Source organism: Vigna umbellata, chromosome 3 (genome assembly GCF_029865625.1).
Source record: "Vigna umbellata cultivar VRB3 chromosome 3, Vumbellata_1.0, whole genome shotgun sequence".
NCBI classification, from domain to species: domain Eukaryota; kingdom Viridiplantae; phylum Streptophyta; class Magnoliopsida; order Fabales; family Fabaceae; genus Vigna; species Vigna umbellata.
In genome coordinates, this window is record NC_142167.1 from 32,037,774 (window position 1) to 32,064,360 (window position 26,587).

At 31.2% G+C, this 26,587-nt stretch overlaps 2 protein-coding genes and 1 pseudogene across 2 annotated transcripts; all 3 read left to right on the top strand.

The window, feature by feature from the left end:
• The first annotated feature begins 3,067 nt into the window (after positions 1-3,067).
• On the top strand, positions 3,068-4,052 carry LOC148202254 (uncharacterized; annotated as a pseudogene).
• Positions 4,053-6,498: 2,446 nt separating this feature from the next.
• On the top strand, positions 6,499-7,186 carry LOC148202255 (secreted RxLR effector protein 161-like). Its single transcript, XM_088109571.1, has 2 exons — positions 6,499-6,711; positions 6,788-7,186. Exons 1-2 carry the CDS (start codon positions 6,499-6,501, stop codon positions 7,184-7,186), a joined length of 612 nt encoding a protein of 203 aa, XP_087965697.1.
• A 5,652-nt stretch (positions 7,187-12,838) lies between these two features.
• Positions 12,839-25,146, top strand: LOC124833501 (putative LRR receptor-like serine/threonine-protein kinase At1g06840). Its single transcript, XM_088109849.1, has 21 exons — positions 12,839-12,986; positions 15,570-15,671; positions 15,905-16,055; positions 16,194-16,265; positions 16,374-16,445; positions 16,807-16,950; positions 17,044-17,115; positions 17,214-17,285; positions 19,029-19,103; positions 19,309-19,377; positions 19,587-19,655; positions 19,793-19,861; positions 20,063-20,149; positions 20,488-20,556; positions 21,166-21,680; positions 22,163-22,318; positions 22,398-22,681; positions 23,036-23,087; positions 23,420-23,667; positions 24,025-24,159; positions 24,564-25,146. Exons 2-21 carry the CDS (start codon positions 15,581-15,583, stop codon positions 24,912-24,914), a joined length of 2,853 nt encoding a protein of 950 aa, XP_087965975.1. The 5' UTR covers positions 12,839-12,986; positions 15,570-15,580; the 3' UTR covers positions 24,915-25,146.
• The last annotated feature ends 1,441 nt before the right edge of the window (positions 25,147-26,587 follow it).

Consider the following 26,587-nt stretch of genomic DNA (forward strand, 5'->3'; position numbering starts at 1 on the left):
CACACAATGCTCTTCTAGGTTCTGCATTTAACATAACAAGGCTAACACTGTGGATGAAGAAACCGTGTGAACTGTTGATAATTCATGCGCGAATCTTCACTGTTTGGTGTTTGGACGTCTGAACCAAAGCCTCAGGAATCTCTTCTGCATATTACAGCTTTTCCGTGAGTGCACAGTACCTTCCAACTTTCCAATACTAACTCAACCTGCAACGTACGAGTTGGAAAATTTTTAAATGTTGGGGGCACATGAGTAATTATGCAAGGTATCCCTCCAAATCTTCTTAACTTTGCAGGTGACCAAAAAGAGCGACATCCCACAATTCAATCGCGTTTCTTCTTCGCAAACTCCATCAAGTGAACACGAATTTCGTTCCTTTTCATCGCTCGCTAAACATCATGAACAGTAAATTCATGCGAAGTCAACACGGCCTAAAATGAAGTTTAATAATAAAAAATAAAAATAAGATGTAAAAAGAAAAAAATTGGATAATGCAAATATTAAAAATGATTTTGATCAAAATAAAAATATAAAAAAACATTTTTCACATTTTTATTTACTATTATTTTTTAAAAAAATTGGAAATAAGTTTTATTTAGTCGCACGAGAATAAAAAAACTAAAAAGAAACGGCTGAAAGTGTAATCTCTTAATCACTTCATTACAAAACTCAAGAAGTTGTCTTAGGGAATAAGTTATGGGGTGTTTCATCCTGCACCTCCAACTTTTTCATTTGGATCTGAAATTTCCTAAAATACCCTGATTAATGAGGTGATTATCCAATAATTTTTTGGTTTATTGACAAAAATTGTGTAACATTGAAACCCTTCACTCCCATTTTTCCTACCAGCAAGCATGCACCCCATTTCCTCTATCCCTAAACATGTACTCCATTTATGATCTATTAAGAACTCCTACACCCCATTTGAATTCCATCTCTTCTCCTCTTTCGATTCTCTCCAATCCATCTTCTTTATTTTCATTAAATGTATTCCTGTCAGTGATGATGCTTGGAGGAAGGCAGACTTGACGTTTGAAGGTGGTGAAAAAAAGAAAAATACAAGTACGAAGATATATATATATATATATATATATCGGATATGAAAATTCAAAAGAGATTATTCGGGTCTGGATACCCGATGCAGTTTCTGTCGAATGTCCACAATCGATGGGAAAAATATTTTTTGTCACATTTGGAGATGCGTATATTTTTAAATTTATATTTGCACCTCCAGATCCGATGGTGTTGTGTGAAGTTATTCTTATAATATATTTTTTAGTTGTTAATTATTTAATGTTTCTTTACATAACATTACATGAGTTTTACAATTTCTGTTTAGCTTTTAAATGTCTAAGTATGTTTTTGCAGTGTGTGTTTTAAAGAATGTGGGGGTGTTGTTTATGTTGGAAGGGCAGAAGAAGAAAAGATAATGAGAAGAAGTTGTGAAAATGTAACATATTTGGAAGGTGGGGTAGGCGTAGCTGTCTTCGACTTTAGGTTGATGGCTGAGCAGAGTACAACTTGTGAGAAGAGAGAATTGTACAGCTAAAACCCAAGCCAACCCATTATAGCACACCAACTGTTTGCAACTTTTCTTTGTTAGCCTTATATAGAAAGAGGTTACATTTTAAGAATATATCATATCCCATTTATTTTATTTCCTTTTCAGTTAATATTTTAAACACAGTTAATATTCTGAAAGTGGTCCATTTTAAATAAAAACCGTTTTCAAACGTGTGGGTGTGCCATGATTCCTACAACAATCTCTTCTAACGTTATAAAAATACTCTGTGATGGTTTTTTGGAGCACTACAAAAAATTTCATATCAGGTCACTGAGCCTACTCTTTACTTCATATACATCACCATCGTGTTTTAAAAGCAAGGGTTCAGAAACCAGAATTTAAGCAAGCATACAATAATGGTTGGAGGTTGGTCTTTCTGCTTCCGTTTTCTTTCTTATAAATCTGAATATGATTAAATGTGCTTGTTTGAGATATTTAGATTTATCGAATCTTTAGTATGAATTGTTTACATTTGGTATCAGAGTTGTTTATCCTCTGCCTTGTTTGGTTCACTCCTCTGTGTATTGTGTTTTTAGTTTTATCAATTGTTTTGAAACTGAATCGAAAGAAGAAATTTTCTGTGAAATTTTGGTGCTAAAACTCTCACATATTATTGGGTTCGTGTTTGAATACGCCTTGTTGGAACCATGCTGGAGGTTGAAGATGATCGAAACGACATTTGTTTTTGCGTTTCATTTTGGGCATCTTTCAGAAAAATATATTCAGTTTTTATTTTTCTTCTATATCTGCTGTACACATAGGCGCACGGGAGAGATTGAAAGGTACGCTGCTTCTGGTTTTAATTAATACAACCCAGAGTTGTCTTTTCATTCTGCGCACACTTATTAGTTTTCATACATATACATAAATATATATTATTTATTGTTTACGTTTTATATTGGATGCTTTTTTCCTGTTGTTGTTATATGCGTATAATATATATATATATATATATATATATATATATATATATATATATATATATATATATATATATATGTATGGTGTTATGGAGGCACTGGTATACACACAATTAGGATTAAAGTGCACGTGGACATTATACTAATATTTAATGTTAGTATAATAATTTTTTGAATATTATATATTTATAATATGACTCTTATATTTTATTTAGATTAAATATAAGACCTATAGAGAATTTAATGTTTAGTGATAAATATAATTTTTAATAATTAGAGAGTAGCCACAACATCTTTAATTAACTAAATTATATTATAAAGATCACTTTATTGAAACATTAATTGTAATTAATTATATATAATGTGATGAAATATACCCACAGGATTTTCCTTACATTTGTATGATTAATTAGGATAAAATATTTATTATAATTCTTAATTTTCCCACAGGAATTAGGAATGTGATATAATTTAATAGTTTTATCATAAGGTTAAATGAGTCTAATTGAGTAAGACTTTAGCCCACAGGCAAGTTTTATGTTAATAGACTCATTGGTAAAGACATGTTTTGCATTAGTAAAACATGACATTTATTTTAGTCTCAAATTATGATAATGAACATGTATATTTTGAATTTGCAGTTTCTCAATCTGTGAATATTTCTGATATCAAGTGTGGTATTCCCGAGTTGAAAGGAGATAATTATAAGATTTGGAAGGAGAGAGTTCTTCTTCATTTAGGCTGGATGGACATAGACTATGCTATTAGAAAACCTGAACCACCGGGTATTACTGAGACTAACACTCCAGATGCCATTGAACTTTATGAAAAATGGGAGAGGTCAAATTGTCTCTCCGTAACGTTCATAAAAACCAACATTTTCGCTGGAATCCGGGGTTCGGTTAATCAGTATGAGAATGTCAAGGATTTACTGAGGGCTATATTGATGAGCAGTTTACGACATTTGATAAATCTCTTGCCAACACTCTTATAATGCAGTTTTCATCCTTAAAGCTCATTGGAATTAAGGGAGTGCGTGATCATATCATGCGCATAAGGGACATTGTGGCTCAACTAAAAGCTTTGGAAGTTACCATGTCTAATTCTTTCCTAGTGCACTATATTTTGTGCACTTTGCCTCACCATTACACTCCCTTTAAAATCTCTTACAACACACATAAGGACAAGTGATCGATTAATGGATTATTGACCATGTGTGTTCAAGAAGAAGAAAGGCTATTGATTGAAGAAAGGGAGAAGGTGAACTTGACCACTTCATTTAAGAATAAGAAGAACCAAGTTAATAAGAAGGGAACGATTCTTGCTCAGCCAGTTATTAAGAAGGAGTCCAAATGTTTCTTTTGTAAAAAGAAGGGACACATGAAGAAGGAATGTCAAAAGTTTAAGGATTGGCTTGAAAAGAAAGGTAATTTGTTTGCTTTTGTCTGTTATGAATCTAATTTGACTAGTTTTAATCATAACACATGGTGGATTGATTCTGGTTCTACAATCCATGTTTCTAATACCTTGCAGGGTATGGAAAACCTAAGGAAACCGATGGGAAGTGAGCAACACATCTATTCAGGAAGCAAGATGAGTTCACATGTTGAAGCCATTGGGACGTGCTATTTAGTTTTAAGCAGTTGTTTTGTTTTATGTTTAGAAAAGACCTTTTATGTTCCTAGTTTTAGCAAGAACTTGATTTCTATTTCACAACTTGCACCTTTGGGTTTTTCCTTTAATTTTATGGATTATGGTTTTACTTTATTGAATAAATCCAAAGTTATTGGCTTTGGGGAATTATGCGATGGTCTTTACTTTATTAAATTGCAAAACAACGCTGCTTATAGTTCTATGCATGTTTCTGCTGGGTTAAAAAGATGTGTTATGAATGAGGATTCTTCTGTTTTATGGCACCGTAGATTGGGACATATCTCCATTGAGAGAATTAAGCGATTAGTAAATGAAGGAGTACTTAGTACTTTGGATTTTACTGATTTTGAGACTTGCGTGGATTGCATTAAGGGTAAGCAAACTAACAAGTCCAAAAGAGGTGCTAAGAGGAGTTCAAGTTTACTAGAAATTATTCATACAGATATTTGTTGTCCGGATATGGACGCAAGTAGTCCAAAATACTTTATCACCTTTATAGATGATTACTCACGATACATGTATCTGTACTTAATTCGTTCTAAGGATGAAGCCTTAGATGCCTTTAAAGTTTTTAAGGTTGAAGTAGAGTTACAATGTGAAAAGAAAATTAAGATTGTGAGATCAGATAGAGGTGGAGAGTACTACGGTAGATACACGGAGAATGGACAAGCACCTGGTTCGTTTGCTAGATTTCTTCAAGAACATGGGATTGTTGCCCAATATACCATGCCTGGCTCTCCAGATCATAATGGTGTAGCAGAAAGAAGAAATCGAACCTTGATGGATATGGTGAGAAGTATGAGGAGTAATTCAAAACTTCCTCAGTTCTTGTGGACTGAAGCACTTAAGACGGCTGTGTATATAGTAAATCGGGTCCCAACTAAGGCTGTTTTAAAAACACCTTTTGAGTTATTCAAAGGTTGGAAACCTAGTTTACGACATGTACGCATTTGGGGATGTCCGTTTGAAGTGAGAATTTATAATCCACAAGAGAAGAAACTAGACCCAAGGACTATTAGTGGGTATTTCATTGGATATGCTGAAAAGTTCAAAGGTTATAGATTCTATTGGCCAACTCATAACACTAAGATTGTGGAATCAAGAAATGTAAAGTTTCTTGAAAATGATTTGATTAGTGGGAGTGATTTAAATCAAGACGTTGATCTTGAAAAAGATCATTATGAAGCTCAAACCTCTCAATCAAATGAAAGATTGGTAGTCATTCACGCTCCTCCAGTTCAAAAGCAAATTAGACAACCAATAATTGAAGTTCCACAAATTGTTGAGAATGATAATGTAGATCAAATTGTTGATGAGGAGCAACAAGTAAATGTTGAACAACCAATTGAACAACAAGCTTCTCATCAAGATGTTGACATGATATTAAGAAGATCTACTAGAATCAGAAGACCAGCAGAGTCTAGTGATTATGAAGTGTATTTACAAGAATCGGATTACAACATTGGAACCGAAAATGATCCTGAAATGTTTTCACAAGCCATGAGTTCTAAAGAATCAAACCTATGGTATGATGCCATGAAAGACGAGATGGATTCTATGGCATCCAACAAAGTTTGGGATCTCGTTCAGTTGCCTGATGATGTAAAATCCATTAAATATAGATGGGTCTTTAAAACCAAGAAAGACTGAAAAGGCAACATTGACAGACATAAGGCAAGACTTGTTGCCAAAGGATTCACTCAAAGAGAAGGAATTGACTACACAGAGACCTTTTCTCCTGTATCTAAGAAAGATTCCTTCCGAGTAATTATGGCATTAGTAGCTCATTTTGATTTTGAGTTACATCAAATGGATGTGAAAACAACATTCCTTAATGGTGATATAGAGGAAGAGGTTTACATGAAACAACCTGAAGGATTCTCTTCTAAAGACAATGAGCACTTGGTATGTAAGCTTAATAAATCCATCTATGGATTAAAACAAGCCTCCCGCCAATGGTATCTAAAATTTCATGATGTTATCACTTCATTCGGTTTTGAAGAAAACGTCATGGATCAATGTATATACCAAAAAGTCAGTGGGAGTAAGATTTGTTTTCTTGTATTATATGTGGATGATATTTTGCTTGCAACCAACGATAAGTGTTTGCTATATGAAGTGAAACATTTTCTCTCAAAGAACTTTGACATGAAGGATATGGGAGAGGCATCTTATGTCATTGGCATTAAGATCCATAGAGAAAGATCTCGAGGCATTTTGGGTTTGTCTCAAGAGACCTATATCAACAAAGTTTTAGAGAGGTTTAACATGAAGAATTGTTCACCAAGTGTAGCTCCCATTGTAAAGGGTGACAAACTTGAATTAAGTCAATGACCGAAAAATGATCTTGAGCGGGAACAGATGAAAAATATTCCATATGTTTCAGTTGTCGGAAGTCTTATGTATGCTCAAGTTTGTACTAGACCTGACATTGCATTTGCAGTTGGAGTTTTAGGAAGATATCAGAGTAATCCAGGTGTTGACCACTGGAAAGTTGCAAAGAAAATAATGAGATATCTTCAAGGAACAAAAGATTTCATGCTCATGTATAGACGAACTGATAATTTGGAAGTGGTAGGCTACTCTGATTCAGACTTTGCTAGTTGTGTTGATACCAGAAAATCTACATCTGGCTATGTTTTCATGCTAGCTTGTGGAGCTGTATCTTGGAGTAGCAAAAAAGCAGACCTTGACTGCTACTTCTACTATGGAGGCTGAGTTCGTTTCTTGTTTTGAGGCTACTTCACATGGTGTATGGTTGAAGAGTTTTATATTTGGGCTTAGAGTTGTGGACTCAATTGCTAGGCCACTAAAGTTGTATTATGATAACTCTGCTGCTGTTTTTATGGCTAAGAATAATAAAAATGGAAGTCGAAGTAAACACATCGATATTAAATATCTAGCCATAAGAGAACGTGTTAAAGAAAAGAAAGTGGTCATTGAGCACGTTAGCACCGAGTTGATGATTACTGATCCTTTAACTAAAGGCATGCCACCAAAGAATTTTAAGGATCATGTAACGCGAATGGGACTTGGTTCCATGATATGACAATCATTGTAAGTACTTTCATTTTGATAAAACTCTTATTCAGTTTAATGTTTTCTCAATTATTTGTGCACATAATTAGTTACTTTGAGAAAACTCATCTAATTGTGACCTAGAATAGACATATGGTTTATTCATTAGAGTTAAGAGCTTGTGATGTGAGACTAAATACATCGTAATACATGGGAGATAATACTCATTATTAGAGGAACTGTCACCATGATTCATATATTTGGTCTCTTATTACGTTTGATGGTTAAATAAAATGGACCAAGTGGGAGAATGTTAGCCTTATACAGAAAAGAGGTTACATTTTAAGAATATATCATATCCCATTTATTTTATTTCCTTTTCAGTTAATATTTTAAAAGCAGTTAATATTCTGAAAGTGGTCCAATTTAAATAAAAATCGTTTTCAAACGTGTGGGTGTGCCATGATTCCCACAACAATCTCTTCTAACGTTATAAAAATACTTTGTGATGGTTTTTTGGAGCACTACAGAAAATTTCATATCAGGTCACTGAGCCTACTCTTTACTTCATATACATCACCATCGCGTTTTAAGAGCAAGGGTTCAGAAACCAGAATTTAAGCAAGCATACAACATGGCTGGAGGTTTGTCTTTCTGCTTCCGTTTTCTTTCTTATAAATCCGAATATGATTAAATGTGCTTGTTTGAAACTTTTCTTTTCTCTCTACAATTTGCAAGGAACTTAAGTCTGCAACTCTTAACTCATACACTACACATTCATTCTTTTGTACAGTTAAAAAGAGTTTCCTTTTAGCAGTCAAGCCAATATGACTCATTTAGTGGAATGCATCAATTGCTGTAAATTCTTTAATTTATATTCAAATTGTATAGATGAAAAAAAAGGAACTTCACTCTTCATTATGACTAAACTTAAATCATAGGCTTATTTACTTCCATCATACTGGGCGAGAGAAAGAACAGAGAAAGAAGAGCAAATGCTGGTACTATGCGAGAGAAAGAAGAGCAAATGGTGTGCGTGAGAAAGGAAAACAAATGTGAGTGATATTGTGCGAGAGAGAGTGAGCAAATGACATCCGACACACAACTCCTAAAATCTGAAACTGAAAAAGAATCTTTGACTGTTTTTTTCGGTTTCAACAAAAATTAAAACATATATTAATTAGGGGCCAAATAGGTATTTTAGCAAAATTTGGAAGTACAGGATGAAAGGTGTAGATGAAACACTCTAAGGCTCTGTTCTTTTGAGTGGATTTGAGGGAGTGGATTTGAGATGATTTGAAGATAAATTTTTTTGTCGTTTATTTGAGTGAATTTGGAGGTAAATGAGAGTGAATTTGGAAATAAAATTTGTGAGAATTAGTATAGAATTATATTGACGTGACAAATTAAAAAAAAATTATTTTCAAATTCACTATCGTTTACTTCCAAATTCACTCAAATAAACGACAAAAAAATTTATCTTCAAATCCCCTCAAATTCACTTCCTCAAATCCACTCAAAAGAAGATGACCTAATTTATGTTCAAGGACTAAAGTTACATAAAGTTTAGGAACTACTGTTTTAATTTTCATGGTTTCAAGCGTTTTACAATTTAACTTATAATGTTTTGCTTAATAAAATTATGAAACAAAAGGATATGAAAAAGTAGAGAAGAAACCTAACATTGGTCAAAGTAGTAAATGCAGCACAGTACAACATCTCCGTCCACTGGTACATAGCATCATCTTTCTCTTTCACTTTCGCATGGAATTCATGCTTGAATAAATATCATACTCTTCGGTCAGAACTTTTCCCCCACACTAACCCAACAATAAATAGTTGGTCCATGAGTCGATATACTATGCTACTGATACATACTTGGTCCATGTGCCAATTTACTGTGCTGCTGATGCATAAGTTTGATCTTCCTCACAAAGTGGGTTATGTACATCAAGCAGGGGTTAAGGATGCTGCGAAATCCATGGGCAGATGGGCCGAGTTATGTAACTCAGTGTCCCATTCAACCAGGGGAAGTTACACATACCCATTTAGAATCAGGATAAATGTTGGATAAATTTAAATATAAAAAATTTATTAATAATTTTGTTTGAGTTTTATTTTATTATTTATTATTTTGATTTTGCTAGAAATAAAATAAAAATTGATAGTTTTGATTTTTCATTATTTAGGTGTAATATTAATATTATTTTATTGTATATAGATAGAGATAGATTACGTAGTTCTCATTTTGAGTAAGTTAATATTTTGTTTTTATTTAGTTCAAGGTCCTGTTTATACATTTTTGTTCAAATTTTTAATGAATTTATTAATATATAATTTCTGAAAAGTTATATATATTCTTGTGTCTAACTTTCTGATGTACGAAACTAAAACATTTGATGTTTATACATAAATATATTTTTGGGTTAAATATGTTTTTAGTCCCTAAACTATTGACCGTTTCTGGTTTTCGTTCCTCTTCCAAACTAAGATACAATTTGGTCCTCAATCTTTAAAAAACGTTCGTTTTAGTCGAAAAAACGAACGTTTTGAGGACTAAAACGAGGACTAAAAACAAAATTTTGAGGACTAAAACGAACGTTTTTTTAAAGAATGAGGACCAAATTGTACCTTAGTTTGGAAGAGGGACGAAAACCAGAAACGGCCAATAGTTTAGGGACTAAAAACATATTTAACCCTATATTTTTACTTTCATTTTTATTAAATTTTCTCAATATTGAGAAATTCGACATATGATGAATATATTAGGAAAACTATAAATTCTGATGTTAAATTCAAAATTATCACCCATATTTTTTAGATTGTCTTTTTCGTATTACAATATTAAACGTAAGACTTTAAAAACTTATTTCCCACTAATGAATACCAACTCTTCACTTTAATACTTTAAAAACTTATTTTACACTAATTAATGAATACCAACTCTTCACTTAATGCGGCGTGTGATCAAATTATAAACAAAAAAATAAAGTTTGGAAGAACAATATATGGATAAGATAGAAAGAAGATTATCAGAAAGAAACGAAAAAAAGAAAATAAATAATGAAAGAAAAAGAAGGGAAAGAGACCTTACACAAACTTATTTTATTTATAAATATCATATAAATATTATTACACCTCTAAAATTATTATAAGGAAACTAAATTTATAGTAAAATTTAAAATATTAATATTATTTAGAACAACTTTCATTACTTGGATATAATTATAGATGATACACTCTAAAAATAATTTAATGTACAAATTTAGAGATTTTTTTTTCATAGATACTCTTAGAAGAAAAAAATAAATGATTTTTCTTTCGCTAAACTAACTAAACTAGAAACTTATTTGTTGAAGTTATATTTTTATCAACTTTCACATATTTAACTCATATATAAGTAAACTTAATTTATGAAAGAACTACTTTTTCTCAATACTTATGGAAAATATTCCTGTAAACATGTCCATAAAAAAAAACTTGAAACAACATGAGCATTGTTTAAGTTGTGTTTAATATTTTTTTTATATTTTAAGTAAAACACAATAATAATAAAAAAATTAATATTATTTCAAATTTTTAGATTTATATCAAGAAATGTATAATGATAGGAAATAATTTGTTTTAAGTGAATATAATATATTATTTGAATATATTGTCTAATTTTTGTTTTGCATCCTATGTACAGAGTATAATTTTGTGTTAAGGAAAACACTAGTGCTATGAAGGAAAATTATAGCGGTTGTTTTGTTTTTGACAATACACTTCGGTTTTAGAACCGTGACATATACTGATAAGGTAAAAAGATGGAGACTTTTGACCTTGATTCCAACCGAGGTCAAAAGATTGGAGCTTCTGCTCTGGTTCCGAAATAGTAACGAAGAAAAAAAAAAGAAAAAGGGAGGGGGTGAAGGGGTTATTACCTCGGTTCAATCGAGGTCATAACATGTGTGCAGCGGTTCAGGCTATAACCGAGGCCAAAACCTTTTAAAATCTTTTTTTTAAATGTCGTGTATCCTATGGCACCGGTTGTGGTCGAACAAAGGCCATAGAGTGTCTTTCTACCTTGGTTCTTGTCGCAACCGAGACTTATACTATGCAAATTTTTTTGCATAACAGGTATGTTTTGGTGATATCTACTATCACAAAAACAGATCTGCATATGAAACATTATATTATAGCACATATTCAACACAACAGTCAATATTTATAACACATAATGTTTAAAGCATAATGTTAAAAGTCTAATAACTATAAACCAACTCATATGTGCTAATGTATTTTAAATTCTAATAACTATACAGAGTAAAAATCTTGAATCTATGCACAACACATAATATTAATTAGTATTTTTTTTACTAGTGAAATTTTATTTTGAGGTTGAAATTTTGTCTTTAATGAATTAATAAATTCACAAAACGTGTTAATAAGTTCACAAAACGTGTACGATAAGTCATATAAGATATTAGGACATTTTCTCACACGACTTTGTCAAAGAAGAAAATATGCAAACTGCCAAAATTTGAGACCTTAACGTTGACGATAATAAATATCCAAAGTGAGTGATGTGACAATGAAATAAACTATGAACGGTTGATGTTTATCAGTATCTATGTTAGTAATTATATTTATCATGGATTATATAATTATTATTTGATTCGGAATATTTTGTAATAAGATCTTTGGTCTCTAATATATTGATATTTTCTTTTAGTACCTGATATTTTTTTTTATCTTGAGTAATAAATAGATTAGAAGTTTTTATATGATTCCCTATCATTATTACTTTCTTTTAGATTGATGATTGATCTTTAAATTTTCGCGTAAATATTTTATATGTGCGGACATCAAAACAACCTCGTTGGAATTTTTCTAGACTAACACAAAACAAGTAAGATTTTCTATTTAAGTTAAAAGGATATTCAAAGGTCCAGAAATCTTTCATTGTTTGCTCATCATTTAATCACAGTCTAGAGATCAATTGAATAATTTTAAATATTCATATAAAAACTTTCAATTATTCAATATATAGTATAAAGAAAAATAAAATACATTATGTTCTTACAAAGTCAAAATTACATATTCTTAAGATTTTATAAAAAGTTAATCTTCTTATTTTTCCGTCTTTAATTTGAGATATTTTTCTTTTCCTTTATAGATACTATGATATGTAGACAAGTTTAGAAATCGTCTTAATCATGAAATTTATTGTAATAAATACTTAATTATTTATCTCATGAATAATTCAATTTAAAGTGAATTTATGAATTTTTACTGGACTTAAGTTATTTAGGTGGTTAGTTCTGTTAATCTGTTTAGGATTCTACTAATTTATCTTATGTTTTAAGTAATGTTAATTATATTTAATTTTTATTAGGTTTAGTCAAGATATTCTTATCCACATTATTCACTTTATCTGATAGAAAATAATCTCGATCATATATATATATATATATATACATATATATATATATATATATATATGTATATAATACACATTACATACCGAAGATAAATACACTAAAATTAATATTATCTTATTATTATTATTAAAAAGACATGTGTAAACAGTATGCTTAATTATTGGTTGTTGCTAATTAAGTCCACAAGATAAGGGATTGAAAGAGAAATGCAGGTGTGGAAAGTGGACATAAGGCATTATAAAAAGAGAAGGGGCTGGAGAAAAATGAAAATAAACATAAGAATAGTGAGGTCATGCATGGCAATGGAGTGAGTGAAATTGGAAGAAGATAAACAGAAGCGATTGAGAGACAGAGACATAGTACAACCCAAACAACAAAAGTGAAGGGAAATCCTCTGCTAATAATAAGGTCTCTTTCTTCCCTTTAGTTCTAATTATCTATTTTCTCTTATTTTAAACATATTTTAATATTAGGCATTTATATATAAGCTAAAAGTTAATATTCTGTATGAATAAAAGGTTGAACAATATATAAAAGAATCAACAAATATAGTATATTAAATTTGAAGTTAATAAATGTTAAATATGATCTAATTTTTAAAATATTAAAAGTGAATGAGAAATTTTCCAAGAATTTTATGTGGATAGATGATATAAACTTGTACTCTATGCAGAAAATTAAATGCATATTTGAAATTAAGTTTTAATGTTAGACTTTCAAAAATATATATTAAATCGTTTTAAATATTTAATTGTTGAAATATACTAACAACATTCAGTAGTAAAAGATACAAATGTTTAATTTAGTATTAACAGATATAAGAGAGAGAAAAAATGATAGAAGTTAGAAAGTAAACGAAGGTACGACCAGAGAAAAACAATGAGAGAAAAAGGAAGAACAAAGAGTGAGAGAGGAAGAAAGAAAGAAGTTCTCTTGTAAGAATTTATGAAAATATTTTTTTTATGTTGCTAGATTTCTTTTCAGTTTTTTCTATTTGTAAACATATTCTTTACAATGGGTTTTATATTCTCTAAAATTATAATTACCTTGAAAATTCTAATTCAAACATCATGTTAAAATAAAATGAATATAACCTTTTTTTTTCTTTATAATATATGTGCTTATTTATATATTAAATATTCTCAATTATATAAATCTTTTAATATATTATACATATATATATATATATATATATATATATATATATATATTGAAATTATTTTTTATTTTATAAAGATACTTGTGTTACATGTAAACTAAAAAAATATCAGTATTAATTACTTGCAAGCTCAAAAAGAAAAAAAACATCAATATTACATATAAATGGTTTAGGACTCTTGGTGAGTGTTGACACTCGTGTGCTTCATATGCTAAAGTTCATAGGTATTTAAATCTGTTAAAATATGATGTATATTGAATGTTTATGCCATACAATTACACTAATAAGATCTAAACCTATTGTGAATTCTAAGGTTTTTGTAAATTTGAAAGTTCTCACTCGGTAAGTTTCCATACCACCACTACGGAGATAACTTTATAATAGATATGCAATATATATTAGGTTGTCTATGCTAACAAATATTATTGGAGAATATGATTTCAAAATTTGTGTACGAACATGTTGTTTTAAGCATTTTTTTTTCTATGTTGTAATTCATTTTCTTGCAAGTGGATGTTGACTTCTATCAACAAAATCTTTTTCACTTAGAGTGTATCCTTTCCATAATAGTATAATTTCAAATCTTTAAAATGGTTTCATAGTAAGATGCAACGAGTTTTAGTATTAATTATTTTATTTCTATTTTAGTACTCTCCAATAAATTATAAAAAACAATACATATACATATATAAATATATTAGTATAACAGTATTTATAAATTTTAAATCTAAATATTATTTATTATTATAGAATTATTTTAAAAATTAATATTTATTACAAGTGTTAAAATCAATTATACAAACGACTTAAATAAAAAACTTAAGTCATTTTCACTCACTTTCTAGTATGTTATAAATTTTGTAAATCGATTTATTGAATGAATTGATTTAACTTATTTATGTAATTTGTAAATAAGTATTAATTTATTTCAGCCACCTCATAAAGAAATTATTTACCCAACATTACACTAAATAAGTATAAAATGATAAATGATATTGTAAAATTAGTGTTCAAATTTGAAACTAGAATTCCATTACGGTTTTATTTTAAAAAAAGTTTTGAAAAATAAAAATAAAAAATTTAAACTTAATTTGATTTCGATTCCTTCTAAACAATAAACGATACAAAATTATTGAGTATAGTGAATTACCGCCTTCTCGATATATTCATTACAAAATAATAAAAAAAGAAAATATTTTAATTATTAAATAAAAATAATTAATATATCTTTAAAAGACATATCAACTATGTGAATTATTGAGTATTGAAATAATTATTAAATAAAAATAATTAATATATATATATATATAATTATAAAAACAGATAAATTAAATATTGAAACCATTCATAAACATTATAAACATTTATGATAAAAAGAATAGAAAAATTCTCTTGAAATTATGATTAACTTATCTTGAATTTTATTAAGTAAATTCATATTTAACTTAATTTACAAAATCAAGTTTAAAATTAAAATAAGAATCATACTACTTCACTGCACTTATATGTTATAGTTAGTTTGGCCAAGTGGGACGTCAAGAAGCTACACAAATTAGCCAACTTTAAAGTTTCAAACTTAAGAAATCAACCTGATGTTGTATGAAGCTTGCTTTCAGCTAGTTTTTATATTTTCAAATTTCAGTGATGTTAGAGGGCCAAATGACAATATGTCACGGTTTCCATGCATTTTTTTTCCGGTAGGGGTTAATTCTGCTTTGTTTCAAGAATTTTTATGCCAATGTCAGGGTTTTGAATGAACCACAATGAAACTTGTTTCTTACAATGCTTCAGTACTTCTTTCATTCACCCTTTACATTTCTTTTTCTTTCCAGGATATTCTCTGATGCCGACTCTAAGAATTCATGCATATGCCTTTGCTGTTTTGTGTTGTTTTATCATCTTTGCAGAAGCTTCTCAAACAGACCCTTCAGAAGGTGAATTTGTTAAGCCCTACAAAACTTTGAAACTTTCCGTTTCACTTTTTCCCTTCTAGCTTGTGACTTTAGATTCTATACTAGTGAACTTGGATTAAAATTCCTGTCCAAGCTGGAAAATGCAGGAGAAATTTGTAATCATGATGATGATATGTTTTAGTGTAATATTTTGCATTGCCACAAACCTATTGCATATACAACTCTTAACCTTGGTAGTTGATCTGTATTTGTAGTAAATGCACTGATAGCCATCAGGGAAAGTTTGATTGATCCTAACAACAATCTAAGGAACTGGAATTCCGGTGACCCATGTATGGCAGAGTGGACTGGGGTTTATTGTTTTGATAGGGAGGAGGCTGATGGTTACTTCCATGTCCAAAAGCTGTATACATTGTTCATCCTTCTCCTTTCTTTAACTCGTCCCAATTTCAATTTATTTTATTTAGATACTATATAAGGAAGAGTTAATGTGCAGGGGATTAATATATTCTAATTATTTTCTGTTGTTTCACTTTTATGAAGCTACTTAATGACTATGAATCTCTCGGGAAGTTTAGCCCCACAGCTTGGTCAGCTATCTCATCTTAAGATACTGTGAGTTGTGTAATGCTATAAATTGTGGCATGGAAAGGCAAATAACGGTATCAGAGAAAAGGTATTATCATATGACATGCTAATATCCTCATTGTTTTATGCTTGAAGGTCTTTCATGTGGAACAATTTGACAGGCACAATACCGAAGGAAATTGGAAATATCTTGCCATTGGAACTCTTGTAAGAACATTACTAAAGCAGTAAAAGTATTAGTACAGTTCCTCATCAAGTTTTTATTTGCTTAATAGTTGTTTAAAAGATGGATCTTATTTGCTTTAGTGTGTATGCAGAATAAAATTCCTGTTGATATTGATGTGCTATGAATAAGCATATTGTATTTCTCTGAGACAAGATTGTTGTTCAGATCATCAGAGTCGAATTAATTGACTGAGTATACTTGGAAATTTTTGGAAAATAAAAGCTTCTGTGTGGGGGAAATTTCTGATTCTGATGTTCTGCTTTCTGAATGTCAGTGTTAATGACTGAACAGTAGTGATCATGCTGGTGCTCCTCAGTTATTTTTGGTATATTTTCTACGCAGGCTCCTAAGTGGGAATAAGTTATCTGGTAGTTTACCAGATGAGCTTGGCAACCTTTGGAATTTGGATAGACTCCAAGTTGATGAAAACCAATTGTCAGGTCCTATTCCGGAGTCATTTGGCAACATGGCCAAAGTTAAACATCTGTAAGCGGGTCTATGAACCAAATGCACCATAATCTCATATAGCAGCTAGATTTCTTACCTGTTCTGTTATCTGCTTCATTTGAATCTTCGCAGCCACATGAATAACAACTCGTTCTGTTGTCAACTTCCTTCCACGCTTTCAAATCTGTCTAATCTTGTGCATTTGTGAGTATTGAGCCAAATTTTTTCCATTGCATCTTGGGAAGCATGTCGGCAGGATCTTTACTACTTTTTGTTGTCTCCTTTTTGAAATGACTTTTCAGGCTTGTGGACAACAATAACTTATCTAGTTACCTTCCATCAAATTTCTCTGTCTTACAACGGTTAAGAATACTGTATGTTCTACTTCCACCTTGTTTAGATTGTAGTATTTATTACTTGAGTTACTGTTGACATGCATTGCTTAATATTTAGTGTAGCATAAGTAGACATGTTTAAAATCATTCTCTGATAAATAATGTTTTCAGGATGATGAAACAAGAACATTAATGACCATATAGGTACATGCACCTTGTCTAGGTTGTTTTGACAATTGAAGATATGCCTAACAGAAGAGCCATGTGGATACATCACAGTACAGAACTAAATGGCAACATAAAATTTCTGAATAGAATTCCATTCTTTCTTCTCAAGGACTCCCTACTCTTAGACTTATTTTTAGCATTTAGGAAATGATAGTCATGTCTTGCATGCATGGACTTGCTGACGCATGCAGGTACCTATTTCCTTAATGTTCAGCATGAAATCCTTCTTTTCATTTGCTTCTTACTTCAAAAGGGAAGCAACTCTATATAAAATGATTTGAATTATCAGTATAATCGACTTTAAACAACTGCTTTATGGAATTATGGAGTCCTATGACACGTTTGAAACCTAAGCGATTTGTAATGTATCATCAATTCATGTTCTTACTCTTTTCAATCCCCAAGGTAATTTGGTTGTGTGTAAACTCAATCCAATGACTAATAAGAGTTTCTCTTTTTTAAGCTATTTATGATTCATTTTGTGCTGTCCATGCCAAAAGTTAGGGATAAAAAGGGCAATAGAAGTCTTGGGTATAAAATAATTACAAAAATATTTTAGATGGGGAAATATGATAGCATACATATCACTAGCAGAGCCCTAGGTTCGATTAATAGGTATAAAGATGCAAACTGATAAAAAAGGTATGTATATTGAGAAGTATTTAGTTTTTCTTTTCTTTCTAAAATGTCTAGCATGAATAGTCTTTTACAATCCATGCTTCCCATAAATCAATCCTCTACCTATATTGTACATGATCCATCCATTGATACCTTTCATTTTAGTTTCAGTTTTTATGTTTGTACTCACAGGTGTAGCCTGTAGATTCTTCCTTTCCATTTTTAGTGATGTTGTATCATGTAATGCAACTTATGCAACAGTGAACTGCAGGACTCCTGTGAACAGTTGAAGATTTTTAGTTTGCAAAAGTGGTTCTTACTTCTAGTATTCAGCTGAGAATTCAAAAGTTTGTAGTCTTTTAGGTATTCTACGAAGGACTTTACGTGTATAATAGCACATTTTGGACGTCAGTTGGTAATTTTATGGACTAGTGAATATTTGATGTTTAACTATAATCTTGTTAGGAATCTAAATGGGTTAAGTCCTACGTAAGATAGAAATGAGTAATATATAAAGAGAAAGACCCACAAACCTATTATCTAAAGGTACTGTCTTAATCTCTTATACGGGTTTGTTTATGGTTCATTGGTATCAAATGTCCTAGATATATTCTCCAAATATATATATATGGTGGAGATCTCGCATCAATAGTTTTGTATAACAGAAAGATTAAAAAGAATCCTAGATACATCCTTACCAAATATATAATTAATCTCAATGAAACATAAGTTTCCTTAAAACAAGTGCCTTACCAAAAATAAAGCGTCCAGAAGTAGAGAAGGATATCAAAATCCAGAATTGTGTAATTATCTATTAAACATTGATGTCACTGTATAACAGCACTTTGAACGCTTTCATGTGTACTATAAATTTGTTAGAAAAGGGATTTTTACCAACAATTTATGATCTTGGCATTTACTTTTTTGCCGGTGCAGCCAACTTGATAACAATAATTTCAACGGGAATGAAATTCCTTCTACGTATGAAAACTTCTCCGGTCTAGTGAAACTGTAAGTACTTTTAGGATAAACACTTTTTTTTGTTTGTTTTAAATTTAATATAGCATGTTACAGGTACTTACTGACCATTTTTCAGTTATCAACAAAGTACTTGAGTTTTTATATCAAAAGATTATTTTCAACTGTTAATTCAACAGCATACTTGTGATTATTTTTGTTATTTAAGCTTTATTTTTTTTTCTGTCTGACTGAACAGAACACTGAGAAACTGTAGTCTGCGAGGAAATATTCCTGATTTCAGTTCAATAACCAACCTTAGCTATTTGTAAGTTAAAATATCACTTGTGGATTTGTTCTCTCTCTCTATATATTGTATTTAATGAGAACTAGTAGGATACCCATGCTTACGCATGGGTCCCTCTTTTTTTGTTTTTACTTTTATTTCAAAGTAAAATTGAATAAAATTAAAAAAAATATATATTTCATACTACTCATGTTTTAGTTACCAACTAATTTGATTGGTTCATGGTTTAGAGATCTTAGCAGGAATCAGTTTACTGGAACTATACCATCAAACAAACTTGCAGACAATATGACAACTATGTATGTAAATATTCAAGTTTTGTTTGTATATTTTGTATCTATGTTGGTTTCCCTTCATCAAATGTTAATTTGCTTAATCCTAGTCAACTAGCAATGATATATTTGAGTTTGATGCAGTAATTTTCTTGCTATTGCAGTGATCTATCAAATAATCTTCTCGAAGGACCAATTCCTCTAAGCTTCATATATCCCAATCTTCAAAAACTGTGAGAAGATATATACCTGTCAATATGTTTTTCTCGTTAAATTCATTCAATTATTTCATATCAATATCTTCAAATATCTTAAATATAACTCTCTATTGAAGAAACCATCGGTTCCATCATCTCTTGGATTTAGTGAGACTTCTGTCCAAGTGAAAGTCTTTGTGCATTGGGTTGATGTTTTTGTTTCATTGTTAAACACAGGTCACTTGAGAACAATTTGCTAAATGGATCAATCCCTGCTAGCATATGGCAGGACAGGGCCTTCAATACTAAAGACAAACTTAAAATGTAACTTCTGAATCCAGATTACTGCTACAATCTAAAGGAATATTAATTTTTTTCATCAAATTAAATAACTTTGACTTGAAAGGGAGAATGATTTTTTATTATTATCATTCATACCTATTACATTGTCCTTACACTTATTTGTAACAATCTAATCTTCCAAATATAAAGAAATAAGGAAAAAATATACTAAAAAATAAACTAGAACTGATATTTTCTCTAATTAGAAAGATTTTTCTCTAATTTCAACAATTTGACAAGGAATTTACTATTGATGGAGTGTATTTTATATTATGTCGTTTTCAAAGTAAATTCATTTTCTTCTTCCTATCTGTGTGCAGCAATCTCGAAAATAACTCATTAGTTGACGTTTTGGGAAATCTGAACCCCCCACCAAATGTTACCTTGAGGTTTGCTCAATACATATGCTCAGTCTTTATTGTTCAGATCGTGTTCAAAATATCACATACATTTATGCTTAATTTTTAGTTCAAGTGTTTCACTTTTAGTATGAAAATAATTGTGACAATTATGTACAGCCACTATACATTTAATAAGAAAGAAATTAAAATGATGTTTTGTTTAGTGTCATAAATTATAAGAAGTACAAGTACTTCTGTATGATATGTCTTGTCTTGTTGTAGCCATGCCAGATTCTACATGGACATTTTGAATAGTTTTAGTTGTATTTTTATATATTTTCCCTTTCCCTTTTCAAAATTTTAGGAAATTTTCAGAATGACCATCTTACTTTATTTAAATATGATGAAGTAATAAAGTATAATTTCTAACAAGGAAGCTCTTGCTACAGTTTTTAAAATTATATGCTTGATTTATTTCCCAACAATTTCTCTTGCCATTTATGAGTTTCTTCTCGTGTTAGTTATAATTCAGTTTAGATGTTATATTATATCTGTGTCATGTTCTATCATTTTGAAGTTGCCATTTCCTAGTGTCCGTGTTACTCATATACGTGTTTTCCAAATATCTCGAGTCAGTTCTTTCTTTTTTCCTTGAAGGCTTTATGGCAATACAGTGTGCGACAATTCTAACATAGAAAATATTGGTCAATATTGTGGACCTGGAGGAGATGAAGAACATGAAGTAGTCAGAAACCCAGAAAATGCATCAAATGTCTGTCCATTTCAAGATTGCCAAGTAGATAATTCCTATGAATTATATGTACCCTCTTTCCCAATTCCTTGCTATTGTGCAGCTCCTCTGATAATTGGATACAGGCTGAAAAGTCCAAGTTTTTCTTACTTTGCTCCCTATTTTTCAATGTTTGTATTATATATAACTGATTCCTTAAGCTTAGAACGCTATCAGTTATCAATATCTGCTTGGGAAGATGGAAACCGTATAACCATGTATTTAAAACTGTTCCCTTCATATGATTCCTACTTAAATATGTTCAACGAAAGTGAGGTCTCTCGTATTAAAACCACATTTACATCATGGGGATTTCCTCCCAATCATTTCTTTGGACCATATGAACTCCTGAGCTTCACTCTTGTTGGACCTTATGCAACTAGTAAGTTTCGTAATCTCATCACTTTATTATTGAATCTTATATGCGTAGCAAATTTATGCCATGTGTTGATTACACTATTACCATTGCAATCCATCAAATATTTGTTTTATGAATTTTGGGAACAAATTTCTTTTGCTACTTGTAGAAGTTATTGGCATTTTAACATGCATAATACTGTAAGATTTCGCTATAAATTCTCTATAAAGCATTTTAACAAAGATGCTACTACAAATTTTATATATTTTAAGTATCACTGACAATTGGAAATCTGGTTTGATCAAAAGCCTTGTTTTAAAGTAGAAAATATTAATCTAATGGTATATACCTTATGTTTGTGACGTTTGGAGCACACACAAAGACAAGCTACCAAACCATATGCATCCTTCTTTGTACTTTGGTTATAGATCTCTCCTTTTAGTTAATCTGTTATTAGAATTTATTAGCCTTTGCCGAGTTTCTCTAATTTAACTTTCCTTTTATAGCTACTGATTCAAAGAGGGGTGGATCTAATTCACTCATATTGGGTGCTGCTTTAATATCAGCTGTTGCTAGTATTTTAGCAACATCTGCTCTAATCATTTTCCTGCTTTTTAGAAGACGTGCAAAATATCAGCACATGAATTCAAGGAAACATAAGTGTAAGTATTGTAAGTCTTTCTGCTAACGTCATTTTGATTTCCTTGAAGAATGGGATTCAATGCCTATTTCTTTTTGCAGCCCCTAGTGTACACATTAAAATAGACAGTGTTAAAGAATTTAGTTTCATAGAACTGGCTATTGCTACGAACAATTTTAGCAGCTCAACTATAATTGGCAAAGGAGGTTATGGAGATGTCCATAAAGGCATTTTGTCTGGGGAAACACTTGTGGCCATTAAACGAGCAGCAGAAGATTCCTTACAAGGCCAAAAGGAGTTTTTGACTGAGATTGAACTTTTATCGAGGTTACACCACCGAAATCTTGTCTCACTGATTGGATACTGTAATGAAGAAGAGGAGCAGGTATATATCATATCATATCATATAGCTAGTAACTGCACCTTTGTTGTCTGCATCATCTTTCATTTAAGTGTTGAAGAATTCAAATGTGAGAAAGAAATTGTTGTGCACAAAAGCCATAGCATAATATGCATTCCTCCACCAACTATTGAGGCAGTTGTGTTATGATATAGAAATTTTCTATTAGTGTTCCGTTTGTCTCCTTTAGTCTGTTTAGACCATTTCGCATGCTTGTTCTTTATGTTTATCTGGTTTGGTGTGTCTGTTCTGTTAAGCTCAATGGTGAGATGAAGTCATGACTAACTGTTTACAATTAGTAAATATTACTGTTCTCATATATTCTTTCCGATGGTTCAGATGCTGGTTTATGAATTCATGCCCAATGGCACCCTAAGGGACTGGATTTCTGGTATGTAATTGTTGGAATTTTCTGTATATGGAAATAAAAATAAAGCAACTTTAATATCTTCTTTATCTTAGTGCATATTATCTCTTTTTCTCCAAATATTTGGGGCAGACATGTTGAACAAAGGAAATCCTGGTAGGTAGTCAATGCTGAAGTTCATAAACTTTTTTTCATTCTATCTTTATAAGTAGAAACCAAAAGGATAGAAGCGAAAATGTCATAAAGTAAAGACAAAGGATAGTGTAATAATGCAGAACTATGATTTTGAATTGGTGCTGTTTTCAGTGAAGCTAATAAGATATGATTCAAAGTTAATAGATACCAAACTGTGGCAGGTAGAAGTGAAAAAGCCAAGGAAAGACAAAATTTTGGTATGGGGTTAAAAATTGCATTGGGTGCAGCCAAAGGCGTACTTTATCTTCATACAGAAGCTAACCCTCCTATATTCCACCGAGATATTAAAGCCAGCAACATACTTTTAGACTCCAAATTTACAGCTAAAGTAGCTGATTTTGGACTTTCACGGCTTGCATCAGAAGGATCTGGCACTAAATACCTGTCAACTGTTGTGAAGGGAACACCAGTAAGTTTGTCAAAGAAAATTTGGAATGATTTCAGTTTCCATATTGAAGACCTGAAGTTACATTGAGAAATTTCTGATATAAATAAATATTTCGATTGATACTATGCAATTTTGACTATTTAGTTATGAGATTTTCCTGGCTTGTTATATTCTTCTCTTCTATTAAATATTCTCATGTACGAGCCACTCCATAATAGTCAAATTCCACTTACCATTTAATGTTAGATGTAGTGTAGTTAAATCTTGTCCTATCATTAAATCGTATACTTTGGGCTGCTGCAATTTCTGTCCTTTCTTACCGACACTGAAAATCAATACAATCTGAAATATGACAATTACTTTGTAATTTGCCTGCAGGGTTACCTTGACCCAGAATATGTATTGACTCATAAGTTTACTGACAAAAGTGATATCTATAGCCTAGGAGTTGTGTTTCTGGAGCTTTTGACCGGCATGCAGCCAATCTCACGTGGCAAACACATCGTTAACGAGGTACTCTTTCTGTTACTTTTTCTGTCTGTCATTTGTGATCACCTAATCACAAAATATTGCATAAAACTTATCATGAAAGTTTGAGTAAACCATGTATGCATTGGCAGTATAGAACAGATTTTTATACTGATATCTAATTGCACATGGATACGTATGATGAGATTTTTCTTTTTGCAATAAATTTCACAGAAGTCATACCAACAATGATTCTGGATTGATGGACAGTATAAATATTTGTATATTGATAATGCATACAAATTAAACTCAAAATTTACTTTTTTGCTGGTACATTGTGTAGAAAAATGTCACATGAATTCTGATATATCTGATTTATTTCCATTCCATGTAAAAAGAAGTACTAGATAACTTACCAATATCATTAATGATACATAATTTGGTGTCAGGTTAATGCGGCTTGTCGATCTGGCATGATATATTCCGTTATAGGGAAAAGAATGGGGTTGTATCCATCAGATTGCTTGGACAAGTTTTTAACTCTGGCCCTCAGATGTTGCGAAGATAAACCAGAGGAGAGGCCATCAATTCTAGACGTGGTGAGGGAACTAGAAGATATTGCTGCAGTGCTATCACAAAGTGATGAAGCCAGATTCCCAGAACCCATAGATAATTCAGGTGAAATGGCACCCTTATCATCTTCAGGATCTAATGCAGCAAGAGAGGATCAACACAAGTATGCGTATGTGTCAGGAAGTAATCTTGTCAGTGGTGTCATTCCCACCATTGTTCCTCGCTAATAATGTGCTATGCCATACCAGTTTCCTTCACACACTTCAAATATGTAATTATACAGTTTAATGCTAGCAAGTTTGGGTGTAAGCTATTTAATTTCTGTGTGCTTAGTCGAACAGTGAAAGCATTTTTTTTTTCATAATTACAAGTTTGCATGTCAAAATTGTTCCATATATGGCATGAACACTTTGTCTAGTAGTGCGGGGTTTGGAATAAACTTAAATGAATTAGCCATTATGAGTCTTATGGATAATTAATATATTAGTTGTTGGAGTCTTATGAGTAGTTAATGTACTAGTCATTTGAGTTTTATGAATAGTTAATGCATTAGTCATTGAAGTCTTTATGAGTAGTTAATGTGTTAGTCGTTTTTAGCCGTTTTTGTTTACTTTAAGTACAACTATTAGGAATGTGTGAGTCTATAAATTTTACTGTCGATTGCATGAAAAAAGCAGCAACATAGGTGAATCAGTTTATTCACATAGTAAATTTGTTGTCTACAAATTGGCATTCTTTGTGTGGAAAATATGGCCATTATGCAAAGAAGTGCTACTCATATAAATGTTTCCATCGTGGTAAGATTGAACATTTTGCTAAAATTTGTCAATCTAAAAAGGGAAGAGAAGAAACCACCAACTTTCTCACCGAAGATATTGAAGAGAACATGACGTTGTTAATGATGTCATCGAGATTGGATGTATCTCAACTTGATAAGTAGCACAAGGGCGAGCACATGAAGCTAAACGACTTGGCAGGACAACCAAACACCTCAAATAGCTTGCTGGAGCATGTAGATAGTTTGGTGGAACATGTAGATAGCTCGGTGGTACATTTGGACAGCTCAAATAACTCAGTGATGAAAGAAACAAGCATATTGTTGAACGTTTACTCATCATCCAAGAATAAGTAAAGAAAGGAAAGAAGGAGTTAGTGCATGTGCTACTCGGGATGAAGGATAGAAGAACTAAGGTGAAGGAGAAAAAGTTTTAAATTTATTGGAGAGTTTTATTGGTTAGGGAATAAACTTGAATGTTTGGCTATTAGAGTCTTATAAGTAATTAATATATTAGCCGTTTGAGTCTTATTTTGCCGTTTTTGTTTGTTTTGAATACAAGGGTAAGGAATATTTGAGTCAATTATTGTTGATTGTACGGATAACCCAACAACATAATGAATTAGTTTATTTATATTTGTTGTCTACAAGTAGTAGCTGAAAGCAATGTAGTGTTGGGTATCCAAGTGTGAGTCTAAGTCTCACATTCGATAAAAATATGAAATTAGAGTAGTATATAAAGATGAAAGACCCATTAACCCATGCCTTAAGGTTTTGGGTAAAGAGTGGTGTCAATCCCTTATATTGTTTGCTCATATGTTATTGGTATTTGTGTAACCCACATGGAACCTCATCGATAGATCCAAAAGTGATATCGATGGTTTGTCTTGGTGATCGGCTCAGACGAGTATAATGATCCCTATACTGAAAATGTCCCTGACAAAAGGTATCCAGGTAAGCTTGCGCTTTAAAAACCAAGTTGGAAGTACCTAGCCTTCTGATTTTGGATGCACAACATTGGAGATTATGGTGTAATTGTTCTCCATTACGCTTTTGTAAACCTGCAAAATCAAAGAAAAAGAATTATGAATCTTATAAAGCATTAAAATTGAATAATTTGGTCAG